The 18459-nt window shown below is 38.5% G+C and overlaps 1 protein-coding gene across 7 annotated transcripts in view; it reads right to left on the bottom strand.

Moving 5' to 3' along the window:
- LAMA2 (laminin subunit alpha 2) overlaps positions 1–18459 on the bottom strand; it is a 379531-nt gene that overhangs the window by 86089 nt on the left and 274983 nt on the right. For all 7 annotated transcript variants that reach the window (XM_054819583.1, XM_054819586.1, XM_054819585.1 and 4 more), the window contains 3 exons: positions 11178–11320; positions 10539–10637; positions 3025–3136 (listed from right to left, as the gene is read on the bottom strand). In XM_054819583.1, coding sequence (XP_054675558.1) covers positions 3025–3136; positions 10539–10637; positions 11178–11320 — 354 coding nt within the window. The remainder of the gene's footprint in view (positions 1–3024; positions 3137–10538; positions 10638–11177; positions 11321–18459) is intronic.

Genomic DNA, 18459 nt, shown 5'->3' with positions numbered 1-18459 from the left:
TCTGTCCTCCTCATAAAATTCTTTACTTTCTAGTCTTACTATACTGCAAACTATCAGAGTCCAGCAGTGGTAAAAGATTCGGATGTACTGACATAGATGAACACAAGGAAGTAGAAAAGATGGGGAAATTCCATAGTTAAGAGGGAAAACTAGTTACAGGTATTCAGAAGTACAGAAAGTCAGCAATTAGTTCAGTAGAAATGGATCAATGGTCAGAGTATGGTTGTTACAACAAATCGCTAGAAACGTCTCATTTGTAATAAGGATTTTTTATGGCTTGAAGAATTCCTTGATTCCCTTACTTTTAGGGAGGCATCTGTCAGATCTACAATCATGTACTTCTGAGCAATGCTGTTCTCAAGCATTACCTTCAGTCAATGGAAAGAAATAGGTACTTTCATGGCATTTCATCCTAAAGTTGTTGCCTACTGGCAACAAGTACAAGGGAGCCCAGGGCCACAGATAGAGACCTGCATTCCAAGAGATCCAAAGTACTATAACTTTCAGAAATATGTAATCTAGGGATGGGGGACAAGGAATGGGCATAAACAATAGCTTTAAACTGGTTGGTCATCTCAATCAGAACATCATGAGTGGACATAAAGTCTTTAAGAAACAATATAGAAATGTCTTATAGGTCAAAAAGAGCAGAGACAAGGTATAGGGTCAATATGCAATTAAAATGCCATCAAATTTTAAAATAATCTAGGAATACCTCCAACATAAAGTGAAAGTTTATGTTAAGTTTTTGAAAGATGGTGATCTTGAACAGGAAGACAATTGAGGATGGTAATCAGAAGTAAAGATATAGAAATTATCACAACTATAGGAAGAACATTTTGGGAACTCAAGCTGGAATGGTCAGAGAACTGCCATTCTAAAAACTTGGAAGATCTGGTGCATGACATTGCAAATCCAGGAAGAAGATTGTTTGAGTGAAGAAACAGAAATTCCACTAAGGCCTGAGAACTTGTTTTGGAAGTAAGTTCCATTTACTTTGGAAGTAAGTGGAAAACACGATGTGGAATAAATTAATGTGTTTTGTTTTCTTTGTTTGTTTGCTTTTTCCCAAAGGTAGCACATGTCAGACTATACAGTTTAATAGCAAATCCAGTTGAATATTTTCATTAATGATCCTGGAAAAAAAATTTTAAAAAGAAAAAAAACCTGAAGTCTGTGGATAGTTCAGCTGTAAACATGGCTTTGCCAGTTAGATATAAGGTATGTATGAATGATAAGAACATAGCTATACTATGAATCTCCACTCAGCTGTGAACAAAAGGAAATGCTATCCCAGAATGTATTAGGAGAGCTGACATAGGCAGGTTTTACTGTTACCGAAGTGCAAGACACTGGAGCAACTTCATTTCAATGCTTGTTACCTGTGCTCAGGAAAGATGAACCTAATTTTGAACAAAGGAAGGGAAATGATATGAAGGTGAGCAGGAGATTTGGGAGCATATGCTTTAAGGTGTCTTAGTCTAGAAAAAAGGGGCTGAAGGGGAATCTGATTCCTCTCCACAAACGTAGTTGGGGGAGGGGGAAGGAGGAGAAGCACTAGGGAGAAGAAAAGAACAATTTGAACTAAAGAACAAGGTTGGCAAAAGAATACATGATGATAAACTAAACATTGATATTTTTAGCTAGAAATGAGAAGGTTTGTAGTTATGAAGAGTTCCGAAACTGCCTGCTATTCAGATTGTGTGTATTTGTGGGAACTACTTTGAAGATGAGGGTTAGAAAGTTTATGATAGCAGGGGAGTGAATGCAGCAACCCCGGAGGTATCTTTCAGTCCTGTGCTCCTATCTTTCATCTATTCCTAAAATGTTAACTTGGCCACTAGGCAAACACATTGATTTTAAAGTCTTTGTCTACTTCTGAGATACCACATAAATTTCTTTCACCCCCTCAATGTCTTCTAACTCTGTACTTCCTATTGCTAAACCTGCTTGAGGAAACTTTGGCTTGGGTTACAAACACTGGACATAAACTTTGAGGAGTAAAAAATTGGTTTAGCCCTTGTTCATCTTGAAATATGAAGAAACTGGTCTTTTGTTTAAAAAAATTGTTGAAAACTTGCTTACTTTTTCTTGTTGCTTTTCCCATATTTATTTCATGTCAAAGTTGCACGTCCTAAAGATATCCTAAATTGCTGATCAGTTAGCTACAGGGCACGTACTGGGATGTGTTACACAAAAGGCAATATAAAACGTATTTTATAGCACTTGGACAAAAGTGGAAGCTTTTCCTCTCAATGAAATGGGCCTTCAGAAGCATAACTACTGAAATTAGTACTGTAGTGGGAGTTCATAAGAAGAAAGAACAGATCAGTATTTTTCAAGTAAAAAACCTGCCTGTGATGGCCAATTATTTTCCTACTTTTCGCCTATTATCTTATTTAATAGCTTCATGCAATATATAGGTCTTGCTTCTCAAAGCCATCTACAATACTTTTGCTCATAAGTCTTTACTGCATTTGTAAATGCAGTGAATCAGCTTGTGGAAGAGAGAGAGTTGGTTCCATGCCACTACTTAGGTAGGGTTAGGAGTCACTTGCAAATTACAAGCAGCAGATGTTCATTAACAGCAAGTAGTAATGTATTTTTAAGTCATTTTGGGGAATTAAGATGAAGTGTTAATGTACCAAGTGCTAAAATTACATCAAGCTTTTTTACCAATACATGTTTTTAAGTGCTTTGAAAATAAACAAAAGCTAAGTCCTGTTAGTTACTTCATCATAATAGCTTTTTTTTTTCTTAAATAACTGCAAAAAATCAGAAGGAACATTCTCAATATTCTGCTAGTCTTTGTTCCTAATTACCAATGCACTAACTGTTTATATAAGCAGCATCTGTAGATTACAAAAAGTCTGAAGATAGTTGACCATAGTTTCTTCATTCAACATTTAAAGCACATGACACTACTCAGTGAATAATTTCTTCCTCACTGTCTCTCAGACCCTCTTCCCCACCATCCTTCAGTTGTCTTGAGAAACAATTGGCATATTTTTCTTTTTCCAATACCTTCAGCAGCTTGGAGAATGCCTTTGACGAACTGTCCAAGAGATTTCGCTCTGTCATTAGTCCTCTCAGCATCCTGCCTGGTTTGCTCACCATCTGCTGTCACCTTGGTAGCCTAGTGATCCAAATTCAGGAAAAGTACAATTAATAAACAGGACAAGGCTGCACTATGCAATATTCCTACTGGCTGAATCTGTGTACAAAACTTTCCTCAGGCAAAAGGCAATCAATGAATTATTGATCAGGTGCATGGGAAATGACATGCTCTGTTCAAGTACACAATTAAATTTTATTACCATTTCCTTTAAATGGAAATTGGAAGGCTTTATTTTAGGTTCTTAGAAATCCTAGTTGTGTGCAACAGCACACAAAGGGAGACAGGATGAAATCATTCACTGAATTTGCTTAAAGAAACATTGTTTGGAACCTTTTAATAGATTCTTCAGGGAATACTTTCCATAGTTTCAAAATTGTGCACTTTTCGATTGACAAAGTGCAGTAGATATCATGACCTCTTTGCTTCCTCCCTGGAGGCATTCTCAAAGAGACAGTTCATGCCAACAAGCAAGAAGAATTTTAAATCAATACATTAATTAAACCAAGAAAGAGGGAGAAAAAAAAGTTGTTTTTTTCAGCTCTAATGCTTGAGGTTGTTTGTTCATAATATATTGGGGTGCTCAGTAAAATTTTGGCTTTGTGGAACTAAATGAGTTATAATTTTATTGAATCACAGCAGCAGCAGCAGCAGGATGAAGACAGATGTCTGCTGCAGACCTGAAAAACACGCTAAGAAAAGGAATCATTTTAAGACACTCTGCTTAGCTCTCAAGGTCTCTATTTACAAAAGGGACCCCTTTTTATTACAAAGCAGCTGACCATTTCAAGCAATAAAGCTTGTGAAACTGTATTGCAAAGCAAAAAACCCCACTTTTTTCCTCTGGGGATTGCATTCCCAATAAATGTCTTGAAGCAGGGCATTATGATCTTTCCAGTCTCTGGGAAATGGATAGAAGGTCAATAATTCCAAATGAGCTTGAGTTTTCTCTGACTTGAGCTGTACAAACTGTTTTCTCAGTCACAAAAAACCTTCACACATTTCAATAATAGTCAAAGAGAAATAGTATCACTTTAACACATTTATTTTTGCCTGATTAGCTTCTAGATGGAAGTCTTCAAGATACATCAGGACAGCTGGGTTTCTGAAATGAAATCCCTGGATTTATCATACCACTTACAGTTTTGGTCTACTTCAGAGTAGTTACTCTAAAAGTAATTCATCTGAAAATGGTTCAGGTAAATAGAATTATACAGGAAGAATTAAGAACCCCTACTGACTGGGGGGAGTTGGTTTTGCTTCATCCCTATATCAGTAGAACAACACGGCTTTTCACATTTATACAGCTTTAGTCATGCTACTGGTTGCTTCCTCTATGATTTACTGTGTTGGGTTTGCGTGGCAGGGTTTTGGTGGCGGGGGGGCTACAGGGGTGGCTTCTGTGAGAAGCTGCTAGAAGCTCCGCCTGTGTCTGACAGAGCCAATGCCAGCCGGCTCTAAGACAGGCCCGCCGCTGGCCAAGGCCAAGCCAATCAGCGCCTCTGTGATAACATATTTAAGAAGAAGAAAAACACTTAGAGAGAGAGAGCTTTTGCAGCTGGAGAGAGGAGTGGGAAGATGTAAGAAACTCTGCAGACACCAAGGTCAGTGCAGATGGAGGGGGAGGAGGAGCTCCAGGCGCCGGAGCAGAGATCCCCCTGCAGCCCGTGGTGAAGGCCATGGTGAAGCAGGCTGTCCCCCTGCAGCCCATGGAGGAAGGATGAGGGGGTGTAGAGATTCCACCTGCAGCCCATGGAGGACCCCACGCCAGAGCAGGTGGAGGCACCTGAAGGAGGCTGCGGCCCGTGGGAAGCCCACGCTGGAGCAAGTTCCTGGCCGGACCGGTGGACCCATGAAGAGGGGAGCCCACGCCAGGGCAGGTTTGCTGGCAGGACTTGTGACCCCGTGGGGGACCCCACGCTGGAGCAGTCTGCTCCTGAAGGTCTGCACCCCGTGAGAGGGACTCCATGCTGGAGCAGGGGAACGATGAGAGGAGTCCTCCCCCTGAGGATGAAGAAGCGGCAGAAACACCGTGAGATGAACTGACTGTAACCCCCATTCCCCGTCCCCCTGTGCCGCTGAGGGGGGGAAGGTTGAAGCCGGGAGTGAAGTTGAGCCTGGGAAGATGGGAGGGGTGGGGGGAAGTGTTTTAAGAGTTGATTTTATTTTCTCATTCCTCTACTCTGTTTTGCCTAGTAATAAATTAGATGAATACCCTCTCTAAGTTCAGTCTGTTTTGCTCGTGACGATAATTAGTGAGTGATCTCTCCCTGTCCTTATCTCGACCTACAAGCATTTTGTTATGCCTTTTCTCCCCTGTTTAGTGAATAAGGGGAGTGAGAGAGCGGCTCTGGTGGGCACCTGGCCTCTAGCCAGGGTCAACCCACTACATTTACAAAACTCCTTTACCTGCCTGGATACAGAACTAAATTATTGTCACAGTGAGCTGTAAGAGGCAATCAGGATAATAAAAAGGCAAAAATAGAGAATGGTCTTGATGGACCACTGCTCTAACCAGCTTGGCATTTCTGATGTCATTTCATTCTTCATGTAATTGAGAACTACTTTATTATTTATTGTCAAATCATCCACAATCAGCCTTTTATTCTTTGGGTTTTATTTGCTTGGAATTTTCACATTCACTTTTATTATATTCTATAATATTTCTAAGTCCTTTACTACAAATGGTGTTTTATAACTTACACATACTTTTCTTAGTTTTGATTACTTTTTCCACATTCATGTTAATTCCAATTGGCCACTTTAACCTCTCAACATTTATGACTGAATGACATGTACTACATTTTTGTGCACATTAATCTGTCATTGAACAGCTTTCATCTCCTCTCAGTGACAGTTCTTTTAGTACTTAAATCCCATTCAGCTCCACTTTCTGTATTTTGCCATAACTTGCTTTGCTGAAAAATAACCTTTTGCTTCATTATCTGGTCTAGATTGAACTCCATAAACCAAATTAAAAGGCAAAAATCCTTCACACTGTACCTAGCCATTCCATGGCTAATTAAATGTTTCCATTTTTTAATAAAGTCCTACTCAATTTCTATATATTCAGTTTACTATAGGTCACCATTCTATAAGGTCAGTCTTCAGCATCTCCTAAAGGTTTAAACAGGCACAACAAAATGTTTCTGGGACAACCATAGGGGTCAGTCAGACTGGAGCCAGAGCAAGCATTTGGAATGAATCTTCAAGAAGTTTTGGCATGAAGGAGATCCCTACCATGGAAATCTAGTAAAGAAAGTATCTGAGATCAGTGACCTGCTTTGGTGATGTTCACAGTTTGTACTTAGTGATGAAGGTTTCATGGAAGGCCTTGTTCCAATCTGAAGACTATTAACCACTTAGTAACTTAGACTATTAGCAAGTATTAGCAAATACACACACATTTTTGGTTTTTTGTTTGTGTGTTTGGTTTGAGGTCTTAATCAAACCATAAAAAAGCTCCTCTGGATGGCATCTGGAGGGGAGCCCTACAGCAATTTCTCCAGCTAGTGGTGGCAGATGACAGAAGAAGGAGTAAACACAGACCTCACTGTACAGATGGAAGTTCTTGGCTGTCCCTCCAAATGCTTCCAATTATTGCAGACTAAGTTGTCTCTGCTACTACTTCCAGAAAATTTTGAGCTTGAGAAATTCAGTGGTATGGGAGAAATGAAAAAGTTTACAAAGTCAAAACAAGCATTTCAATCAAGAGGAGTGATTCTGATCCCTGTCTGTCTTGACGGCTCTGAAGGTACCTAACTGAAAGGGAACAGGGGGTTTTGACTAAAAGTAGTGAGCTGAAAGGAAGTGAAGAGTCCGAGGTTTGCCTCTGGTGGTAGATGTGGGAACGTGCATGCAAACATTTAAGAACTAGTGTGAGAAAGACATAAGGATCTTCTGTATGGTAGAGTGAATGAAGAAAAGAATATGATGTTAAAAAAGAAAAAGGAGAGCTGCACTGATGTAAGAGATAACTAGTTGAAAAGAGACCACAAGGAAGCAAAAATCTCAAAAGTTTTGTAGTGACTAAATAACATTGTCTTCCACATTTTATCTTAAAATGGATAGAGGTTTTTATTCAAGGAAATAGACTCCTCACCAATTCTCATCAACCTTTTTCTTCATAGCTACTGGTTTTGCTTTGAAAATGTAGTGAGCCTGCAAATCAGATACGGGGAAAAACTTTGTTACCTATGGTTTGTACCATATGCTCCCAGTGTTAGCCATTACATGGTTGTCAGCTATATCTTCATTTGGAAATGAGACATGAACACACTGTATCAGGACTCTTCTTTTTGGGACATTACTCCTATTTACAAACATAGAAAGAGAAGGGTAGGACTTGCCACCAGTTGCCAGTTCCCGTATTGAAAAAAACAACTGATATCCAGCTAACAACTCTCTGTAAGAATAACTGGAAATCGTAAGGCTACTTACTCATTGCAACAATAGAAAACTGCAGAAAGGGAAGTGGTGGTAATCTGGTCACCACAATAAATCCCCTAAGATCAGACCTTCAATATTTTTCCTTCCAAGGCTACTCTAAAGAAGGTCAGAATTTGCAACATTATTTAAGGTCATCTCCATGGAGGATTAAAATTTATTTAATTTTTGGTGGTGGTGGTGGACAATTGGAAAAGGATACTAAAAAGAGCAACTATGCAAAGGAAAAAACAAATGTCTTTTAGCCTTAAGATTGAGAAATCTTAATACAAGAAATATAATATTCCTTGCTTATAGGGCTGTCATGAGCTAAAAATCCACGTAGACTTAAAACGACCATAGTTATTTCTGGTAGAAAAATAAAAGATCAAACAAGTGAAAAAACGAGCATGTGTGCATATGTGTGTGGGTATATAGACACATACATACATACATACGCACGCAAACACACTACAGATGCTTTCTTACCCACTGCCCGTGATTTCATAATTTTTTTCAAAATTGTATATAATCCACACAAATAAACCACTTTCACTGAGAATTTTAGTTCTGTAAGCCATGAACAATTTTAAGACAGGATGCTGTATTGCATTTGTGTGGCAAGGTTTTGGTAGTGGGGGTCTACAGGGGTGGCTTCTGTGAGAAGCCGCTAGAAGCTTCATCTGTGTCTGATAGAGCCAATGCCAGCCGGCTCCAAGATGGACCCACCCCTGGCCAAGGCTGATCCCATCAGCGACAGCGACATAGTTAAGAAGGGGAGGGAAGGAACCAAAAAACTGCTACACCAGCAGCAGCCAGAAGGGAAAGAAGTGAGAATATATGAGAGAAAAAAACTCTGCAGACCCCAAGGTCAGTGCAGAAGGAGGGGGAGGAGGTGCTCCAGGTGCCAGAGCATAGATTCCCCTGCAGCCCCTGGAGAAGACCATGGTGAGGCAGGCTGTCCCCCTGCAGCCCATGGAGGTTGATGGTGGAGCAGACATTCCACCTGCAGTCTGTGGAGGACCCCACGCCGGAGCAGGTGGAGGCATCTGAAGGAGGTTGTGGCCCATGCTGGAGCAGACTCCTGGCAGGACCTGTGGCCCCATGGAGAGAGAAGCCCAGGCTGGAGCAGGTTTGCTGGCAGGACTTGTGACCCCGTGGGGGACCCACGCTGGAGCAGTCTGCTCCTGAAGGTCTGCACCCCGTGGAAGGCACCCACGCTGGAGCAGTTCCTGAAGAACTGCAGCCCGTGGGAAGGACTGATGTTGAAGAAGTTGGTGGAGGGCTGTCTCCCGTAAGAGGGACCCCACGCTGGAGCAGGGGAAGAGTGTGAGGAGTCCTCCCCCTGAGGAGGAAGGAGGGGCAGAGACGGCGTGTGATGAACTGACCGTAACCCCCATTCCCTGTCCCCCTGTGCCGCTGGGGGAGAGGAGGTAGAGAAATCAAGAGTGAATTTAAGCCCGAGAAGAAAGGAGGGGTGGGGGGAGGTGTTTTTAAAATTTGGGTTTATTTCTCATTATCCTACTCTGATTTGATTGGCAATAAATTGAATTCATTTTTCCTAAAGTCGAGTCTACTTTGCCTGTGATGGTAACTGGTGAACAATCTCTCCCTGTTCTTATCTCAACCCACGAGCCTTTCATTATATTTTGTCTCCCCTGTCCAGCTGAGGAGGGGAGTGATAGTGCCGCTTTGGTGGGCACCTGGCCTCCAGCCAGGGTCAACCCACCACAGATGCTAAAACTGTATGGAGTTTAGGTAAATTCTCTCAGGTGTATATTCATCAGTAAAGTAATCCATGTCTTTCTTATTTGACTGTTTGAATGAACATAATTTTTGCTAGTCCTTCATATTAATATATTTTGGACAGCTGTATTTTTATTGTAGCTGATCCATTTCCCTATTTTTTTCTCCACTAGGTGGCACAATTTATATTATTTTCTTAGACAATGTCTTTTACTCACCAAAATAAAGTCTATATTGAAATAAAACTTTCCTAATAAAAAGAGTAAATAGCATATCGATTGAAATCCAGAAGACTCTCACTACCCTCATAAATGAAATACAGAACACATATATTTAAATAAACTCACACACCTTGTGCATATATTTGAATTCTCACTTTAAATATCGTCCCCATTTCAATTACTTCATTCATTTACTCTTAATGAGAACTTGTTATTTGTTAAACCAGGACTTCCATTGACTTGGTATAAAATTTATTTAAAATAAGGGAATCAGGCTAGGCTACCATTTGCTCTACAGCTCCTGGAGAATCATGCCAACATAACATATAACCCAAAATGGAAAATGAAACTGCAAAACGGCAAAACTTTTAGTATGATGTGCTTGAGCTGGTTGGGCATTAAATAACACTGAGCTAAGCCAGGCTACTTGTATTGCAACAGGCAATCTTAAAAGAGAAACAGGCTGAGAACTATCTTGAGACAGTCAGAGTCAAGAGATTTGGAAGGGAATATGATGAGATGATGTTGCTGATGCAGAACACACATAGCCTTACCGGAGACAGTACTCATGTTCAGAAGAAAAGGAAGGAAATCAGGCAGTTCAGTTTTCAAAAGCCTCAGCCAGTCAAAGAAAAACTCCAGACATGTGAGAAATTGTGGTAATCCTATGGTTTTGTTGCCATTAGGTTTGTAACTAAACCTGTAGCTGAAGTCATGGGAAAGCCTGTAAATGCTATATCAAGAACTCTCTTTCCTTTAGTGTCAGCTTTTCCAAATAAGTTCATTCTTGGGTGCTCCGTATGAGCATTATAAAGTTTTCTTACATTATTACAAAGTTTTGCAGAAAATATATCTCAATGTATTGGCCCACAAAAAGAGGTTGTTAGAGGACTTGCTGCCATTTCAAACACTGAGACTGAGAAGCATCTTATAATTCATCTATTCATTCATGTTTAATTCATATTCAGAAGATTTCTGTCATTATGCAGCCTTAACCAAACTCATAGACCCCAACGTGATCATAGACTTACTCTTGTCAGTAGTTCATCCATTTCTGTCACCAGGGTATCCAGATTTCCTTGTGCTAGCTGAAGAAGTCTCTCTGGTGCTCGCTGAGGTGAAAGCAAATGCTGTTGGGGAATAGAGGAGGGAGAGTGAAAAATCTGTATTTAATGGATCTCAGTGCTTCCAAATATTGTAGAAAAGAAGCATCAAAAATTTCCTTTTCATTACAGTATGCAACTCCCTTTTGTCATTGACTCTTCTGTCACATCCATCCAACATACTTTTCTCAGGAATCTTGACAGCTTTACATAGTTTAGTGGAGAACCTATAAGTACGGTAGGGAACATACAGTATATAAAATACATAACTGCTCTATGGACCACCAGCAAGAACACCATTTTATTTGTATGCAACGTCACTTTTTCTATGTCTGCAGAATAATCCCTTGCATATAAGTACACAAATTAGTGCTGCAATATTTATTTATTAAAATAAGTAAAAATAAATAGCTGTAATAACTATTTATCCACCAAAGCAAGTTTGAAGTAATTAAATTTTGAATTTTTCTTCTTGCCTGATCCTACTGATGGCTGTATGTTTGAACACATTCAAGTACAGTTGTACTGAAGCCCTGGTATTTATGTATGTGAATACTGTGAACATACCTTTAATTCCTGTGTCATGTTCTCAAAACCATGCAACATTTTATATGGAGCAGGCAGTGGACCACTAAGGTTAACACTCAGGATCATCTGGTTTAGCCGATCCAGGTCACTGAGAAGGAGTCCTGTGCATTCATCATCACAAGCTGCGGGGGAAGAACAACAAAGCTCATTTGTTCCTGCTAAGTGTTTAAGACACATCTTTGAGGTAGAAATTTTACAGCACACATACAATTCTGTGAGAGGTAACACTGATTTCAGATAATTTATCCCAAAAGCATAGTATGAGAAAAAATGGGAACAACTAGGGAACAGGGAAGACCTTATTGCTTAGGACTTTGTAATGGGACAGTTTAATATAAAACATGCAGAGCAAAATTGGAAGGCTTACCTCGCAAAAAGAGAAAACAATTAACGTTGTCCATTATGAACTAGCCAATATAAAATCCTAAATTAGACAAGCAATTTAGATGAATTTTGAGAAAAGTGGACAAGTAATTTGGAAAATCTAAGGAGCACTTTAAGAAGTATAGTATGGTTGTGGATTTGCATGTAAAAAAACCCTAAAGAAATCTTACAATTTACATACTTTATAGTCATATAACAGCATGGCCAAGCATGCTAAACTTGTAATGCAGACAGTAGAAAGAGTCCAGGTAAAAATATTGATAGTTTTCTTTTAAGAAATGCTTTTTCCTACCTCCTTTCATTAACCAGCTTTTCATGTTTTTCATGTATGCTTCCTTTCTTGCATATACTATTTAGCATGAAAAATAGTGGTGTGTGCTGCACATACTGAAAGGAGTTTGCATTTTCCCCCTCCTTGCTTTCTATTAACTATCACAAGAAATTCTCATAACCTTAAAGTTTCTATCATTTATGCTGCAGGCAGGAAAATTCTTCATCCTTTAGAACAGGAATGCCTTTCTGTTTCCCTGCATAAAGACGCTACACAGGACTGGCAAACATAAACAGCTTCTCAGGAGGTGGAACAAACCTTGAAACAATGAATTCACTGGTGAGGTTCAGAGACATGGAGGGTTGTACCTAAAATTTTACAACTATGTCATTATTTATTTCAGCAACTCTCCTAGGCAGCTCAATGACTAAAAACCCACTAAACAACATGCATGTTTCTGTAAAAAAAAGAGAAGTAATTTTCAACAGAGAATTACTTTTTCTTCCCTGAAATCTATTCTTCATATAGCTTAAATCTTTGCTGGTCTTTAAAGTTTTAAGTTATCTAAATGTTGTTCTTCTTCTGTAAGTTGGCTGTTCAATATAGCAAGGAGTTGAGTCAAATACAGAGAAAAGAATAATGAATACTAGTTTAATACACCATGAAACTCATGCAATGATTGAAAAGCAGACGAGACAGATGCTGGATTAGTGCAGTGGGTGCAGAAAGCCAGATACTGTTATTTTAAGATTTCCTTTTGCATTTTCATTGCTTCCATATGCAGACTTCTTCCTCCTATTTCACAGTATTTTGTTACATAAGCTGAACTGCACTGGAACTTCTCTGTGGTTGCTAACTATGGGCATAATACATTCTGATTTATGTTTCTATGTGAAATTAAAAAAACCCAAAAAACCCAACAGCTTATTACCATCCCAGCTCTTGTCATCTATGTGCTTGCTTTTAGAAGTCTGAGAGAATTAAAGGAAAAGTAAGTTTTACAGCCAACTGAATGTTTTTTATAACAAACACCTCTTCTGTAGCTGGTCAAGAAGCTAAGCAGACCTGATAATCATTTTGCAGGATGCAAGTAAGTGATCTTGGACCCGAAAAGAGTTGTTCTTTGTTGTTTGTTGTTTCGGTTTTTTTTCTCTGATGCATCATTTCACTTATGAAACAAACTAAATCTATTCACCCTCAAAATTGTCAGAGTGGTTGGTAATAAAATGCTAAAAATTTGCTATGTGTTAAAGACAAAATCAGTTCACACCAATAAGAAAATGATGAACAGCTTATGAAGAGATGATGTATTCTCAACGAGTAAACAACTGATAAGTGAGCATTCAGTATAAATTAACACCTCTTGCACAATAATCAGGTTGAAAACAGGAACTACATCAAGTGAGGACCATAGTTGAGTAGATGAGACAGGACTAAGCTACTCCAATATGCTGCCTGAAATGTACTGTAGCTACAGGAAATATTTCAAGAGCATGATTATATTTTGCAAGACTAAATACTTCTGTGTCTATCTATAAAACTGTCAGGATAAATTTGTGTCTAATATTAAGAAATGTAGCACTAAATTCAGATCATTACAGCAGTGCAAGCATGTAAGAGGCAAATCATGCAGTCAATATTACAATAGTCCAGCAAGCAATTAATGCAAATTACTGCATTTTCCATTTTCACCACACTTTCCCATGCACAGTAAGTCCTGTAAGGATTTTGACTTACCTCTTTGGGAGAGGCATCTCCAAAGTGTGCGTGCCAAAGAAATTTTTTTTTAAAAAATAATTGCTCAAGTAACAAAAGACACTATAAGTTTTGGACATCTAACCTCTTATTCCATTTTACAAAGAGAAGATAATGTACAATCAAGGAATTACATGACTGAGCCACAGTGTGTTCCTCCACTTGAGTGATTACCTAACACAAATTTGCTTTAATATATTAATTGCTGTTAAGATTCAGAAGACTGTGTTATGACTAGGTAATTTTTGGTCTAAGGGCACCATACAATCTCTGAAATGAGGCGGTATCCTGAAGAGTCAGTCACTCTTCAGTATTAGTTTCCTGTTGCTTCACAATAAAGTGTTGAACTATTGTTAGGCTCATAAATCTGTTGGCTGTTACCCCATTTTTCACTTTGTGGCACTGGTTTTACACCAAATAATAAACAAGCGCTCTTCTGCCCTGCAAAACAGAACGCCAGTAGAGAGCTGAAAGGTTTAGCTTCCTTGCCTTTGCTGCTGGTTTCAGGGAGTTTGCATGATCAACATGTCTCCAAAATCTGGGAAAATTCAGATCCAGATCAGGGATCGGCAGTTGTCCAGCACAGAGGTAAGTTTAATTCTTACGGCTGTGCCGTAATGGCTCACAACTTCTGTTAAACTCAGATCATAGCAGAAGCTAGACCAAGGTTTCACAGATCTGGTGTTACACACAGTATCTTTCTTTTCAGCTCACTGTGTGGAGACTGGTGACAAGAAGCTCCCAGCTCCCGCTGAATTAAGGACTGCGTAAGCACCAGTCTACTTAGAGTACAATATTTAAGTGTACAAAACCCGGTATTAAAAGAATCTGATTATATAATTTTCTCATTCTACCAATATTGAATATTTAAATTCATAAAGATGTAAGTTTGTTGACTGCAGCACGGCTGAAGGTCCATTTTTTTTCACAAGATTGAGTTAAATAAAAATTTCTAGCAATGAAATATCTGTTTGATCTCTCTATGTCATGATTGCTGCCTGTTCCCTGCTAATCTCGTACTGCAGAACCACACTGACTGCTTTACGTTTAGGTTTTTGCTTGACCCCAAGGAACATTTGTGACAGGAGCATACATATGAGAAAAGGCTTTGCAGTTTGTGTTGTAACACAGCTCAAAATACTGAAGCCAAATTTTTTTGAAGACCCCATTGTAGTTATGACTGGTGCCCTGAAAACATTCAGAAGGTGAGTTCTGACTTGCTATATGCTTAAGAATAAAGCCTTGAAGTTCTCATTAGGATCATTTCTTTCCATAAACACTGCACAGTAGCAAGTACAGTCACTGTACCAACATTGCACTCTAAAGTTCTTCATTTTATGTACTGCAAACTCTACAGTTAAAGTGGAATGTCACAAGGTAAACAAAAAAATGCACAGCAGAATTACTAATCTAAGAAAACGCACGATTGCTACAGGTTTGATCCCAAAGGCTTTTAGCTCCTTTCCACTTCAGCTTGCTACAGTCAAAGCTCTTTGGGAAGGATGAGGAGGGACCAATACATGCTTTGGCTTGCTTACATATTTCTCGTATGTATGCGTAAAATATGAATCAAGCAAATACTAAGGATCTCAGTCTGCCTCAGCATGCTGGGTACAGGTGAACTGAGGAAAGGCTGCTCCTGTTCATCGTACAACTCAGCCATGTTCTGCATTGGAACGGTGGGGTTTAACTAAGAAAACAGAAAATATACGTCTTCAATACTGTAGTGATTATAGGCCAGTCAGCAATGGCCAGTTGACAGCTCTCAGCAGAAGAAACTGAGATATATTTGTTACAGTAAAAATGAGTGATGCATAAGGGGGCATCAATCATCTAGAGTACAATTCATTTGTAGTTAAAAATAAAAATCTGTAAGCGCTAGAGAAGATTTGGGAGAACTTTTGTCATATGACCGTGTACAAGGTTGATGGCAGCATTATTAAAATTAGTTCACAATCATCACTAATTATTTTACTGGCTACTGACCGTTTCAAAAGAGAAGGGAAAGTGAGCCTAAGAAGTGGATTACTTGAGACCAAAAATTACAAGGAACCCTTCATAAGCAGAGTATTATGAGTATCTGTACATGACAATCTAGATGGTCACTTTAGCTGGGGAAATAATCCAGTTATTAACTGTACTAATGCAAAAAATTTAGAATTTTTATGATGTGTAGTAGATCATTCAGACTCTTGTATTACGTATAAAAAAAAAATCTACCTTTTGGATATAATTTTCCATTCTCTAATGGCATCCTAGAGAAAACAACATTGTTCTGTTCTAAGAATATAATGGGAAGTGAATTCTGCCTATGACATTCACCTGTAATTATCTTTCTATTGTTATTTAGCAGTAAACAAATTTTTCCCCTTTGTACAGTGGTTTTTAAAAATATATTCTCTTTCCGTTCTACCTGTAGCTTTCTAAAATATAACTGTTATAACACAGCACTGAAAAGTGGCACGCACTAAGTAACTGAAAAATGACATGTTATGAAAAAAACAGTAAGAACCTGGTAAAACAGATTTTCAGCTATATCAGAAATAGATCACTTTAATGAACATGTATGCTCCTCCAGATTTTTTTCTGTCTTTTCACTGCAAATTTTCACTCTAAAATCTTTAGAATACTTATGATAAGGGATATGTTAAAATACAAATGTTATATTTAAACATAAAATACACTACAATATAGTGGCTAAACCATCTTTCTAATTTGGTTTAAATATGCATTTAGCTTTCATGTCATACTGCATGGTGACCTTTTATATAATTTGCCAAAAATTCATTATTCAGATGGTTATTTTTTGCTAAATATTCAAAATCAGTTTTCACTTTCCTAAATATTAACTATGACATATGAACATTGGACAGCTTAATCACACTATGTTCTATATTACTTACAACTACATTTTTTCAAACACAAGTGATTGTATTTGCATGTGTTTTCTTTAAGTGAGACCATTTTACCACCTAACTAGGGGTTCTTCACATTTCCGACAGGAACTATGCAATTGCAGTATTTGAAATGCAACTTTGCAAATAAGCAAAAGTAGGTACATGCATACAGCTCATTTGAAATATTAAATGCAAACAGGATTCTGTATATGGCACTAATTTTCTGTACATTAAGAGTACTTAATCACTATTATTATTACTATTCAGGTTTTGTTACAACTGAAGCTAGTCAGAAAGCAATTTAATGAGTATTTTGGAAGTGGCTGACACACAAAAGTAAAAATATATTGTATACAGGACCAAATTCTCAGCTGCATTAAACTCAGATTGGAACAGATAAATGTTCTGGGGGTAAGGAAGGAAAGCTTCAGGGTTTCCCCAAAAGCTGTTCCTAATAGTTCTTTGACAGCACAATGACCATTAAAGCACATGCGGTGCTGCAGCAATGAATCCCTATCAGAAGAAAAGAGCTGTACTCTGAAGCCTGTGACATACCAGGCAGCGTTAACCACAGGCAAAGTCCCACCGAGTCTGCACTTGCCACCCCCCCTCTGCCTGCCACAGCCCCCGCGTCCACCACAGGCTATGAAGGTAAAGGGTTTATTGATCAGGCTGGTTTTCTACCATGTCAGGGGTATTGCTCTGCTTCAGCAAAGGTGGGTTTGGAGTAATATGGGAGTTGAGGAACCTTTAAACAAAGGGAAAATCATGTAGTGAGAGCAAATAGGTATAAAGTGTCTATGGAAATATTTAATTGCAGTTTTTGCAATTTATGACATGGTTGTTGTTGATGTGGTGTCAATAGTAACAGACTAGCTCCTGAGACGGGAGATTTAAAGCATCTCACATCTGTTCCTATAGGTGGTTCCTATTTTTAGGACTAAAGGAAAGAAATCTTTTAATTTCATTCCTCACTTCTAGTAACGGCATGAAATGTCCATATGCGCATGCAAAGGACTGTTTTTATGGTGAAAACTTATTATCTAGTTGAAGTAAAAATGCCGCTACAGGTAGTGTAGATTCATTTTAACACCAGCACATGAATGTGTTGCAGTTAAACCAGAGATTATAGTGAGCCACATCTTTCAAAGCAAAAAAGTTAGAAAATTTTATTTGCCTGCACATAGCTTTTCCCATTCATAGTGAGGATTTTTAACCTTATTTTCCACACAACGGAATAGTCTGATTAACAAATTAGAAAACCATTACAAATGAAAACTTGTACTTAAGCTGTTTTGTACAAAGAAACTCTGCCACCCTAGATATCCAAAAGACTTTTCTGAATACTGATAAGGTAAATGACCAGTGAAAAACCATACTAAGTGGTGCCTGAGATAGAAAACGTCGGCTAGTACTGGAAATAACGTAGCAGACATTGAGGATGTTGAAAAATTAAGTAATTTTTGTTTAAATGCCACTCTGGAAAACACAGTCCTTATTTTAAAATTTTGTAGCTGTAGCACTTATGGACGTAACTCATGATTACAATTCTCCTTGACACGTAGGCCACAAAATGGAATCCAAAGGACAGTTATTTCAGCAAAGTAGGTAGTTACTCTATTTGCATTCATTTTGCTGTAGTTTAAAATAGAGCTTAAGATATACGATAGTTCAGAATTAAGTCCTAAACTACATCACACTGCAGGCCATTAGAACTTTATTTCCCTTAAGTACACTAAGCTTTTAATCAATGAACCAATGCCATATTATTAATAATATAGAAAGAGAATTATTTATGCTTACATTCCCAGTAATCTCTCTACTCATTTTCAAAGACGACTTGTACCTGGGAATCAGAACTAATGCAAAAGCACTGAACTCAAGAGGCACATTTAGAAGCTTAGTTCTGCTAAGTCCTGATCACTCTCTGAGAGCTGATCACTATTAAGTTGAG

The sequence above is a fragment of the Grus americana genome, chromosome 3 (genome assembly GCF_028858705.1).
Source record: "Grus americana isolate bGruAme1 chromosome 3, bGruAme1.mat, whole genome shotgun sequence".
NCBI classification, from domain to species: domain Eukaryota; kingdom Metazoa; phylum Chordata; class Aves; order Gruiformes; family Gruidae; genus Grus; species Grus americana.
The sequence above is the reverse complement of the archived record's forward strand: the minus strand, read 5'-3'. Positions and strand labels throughout refer to the sequence as shown.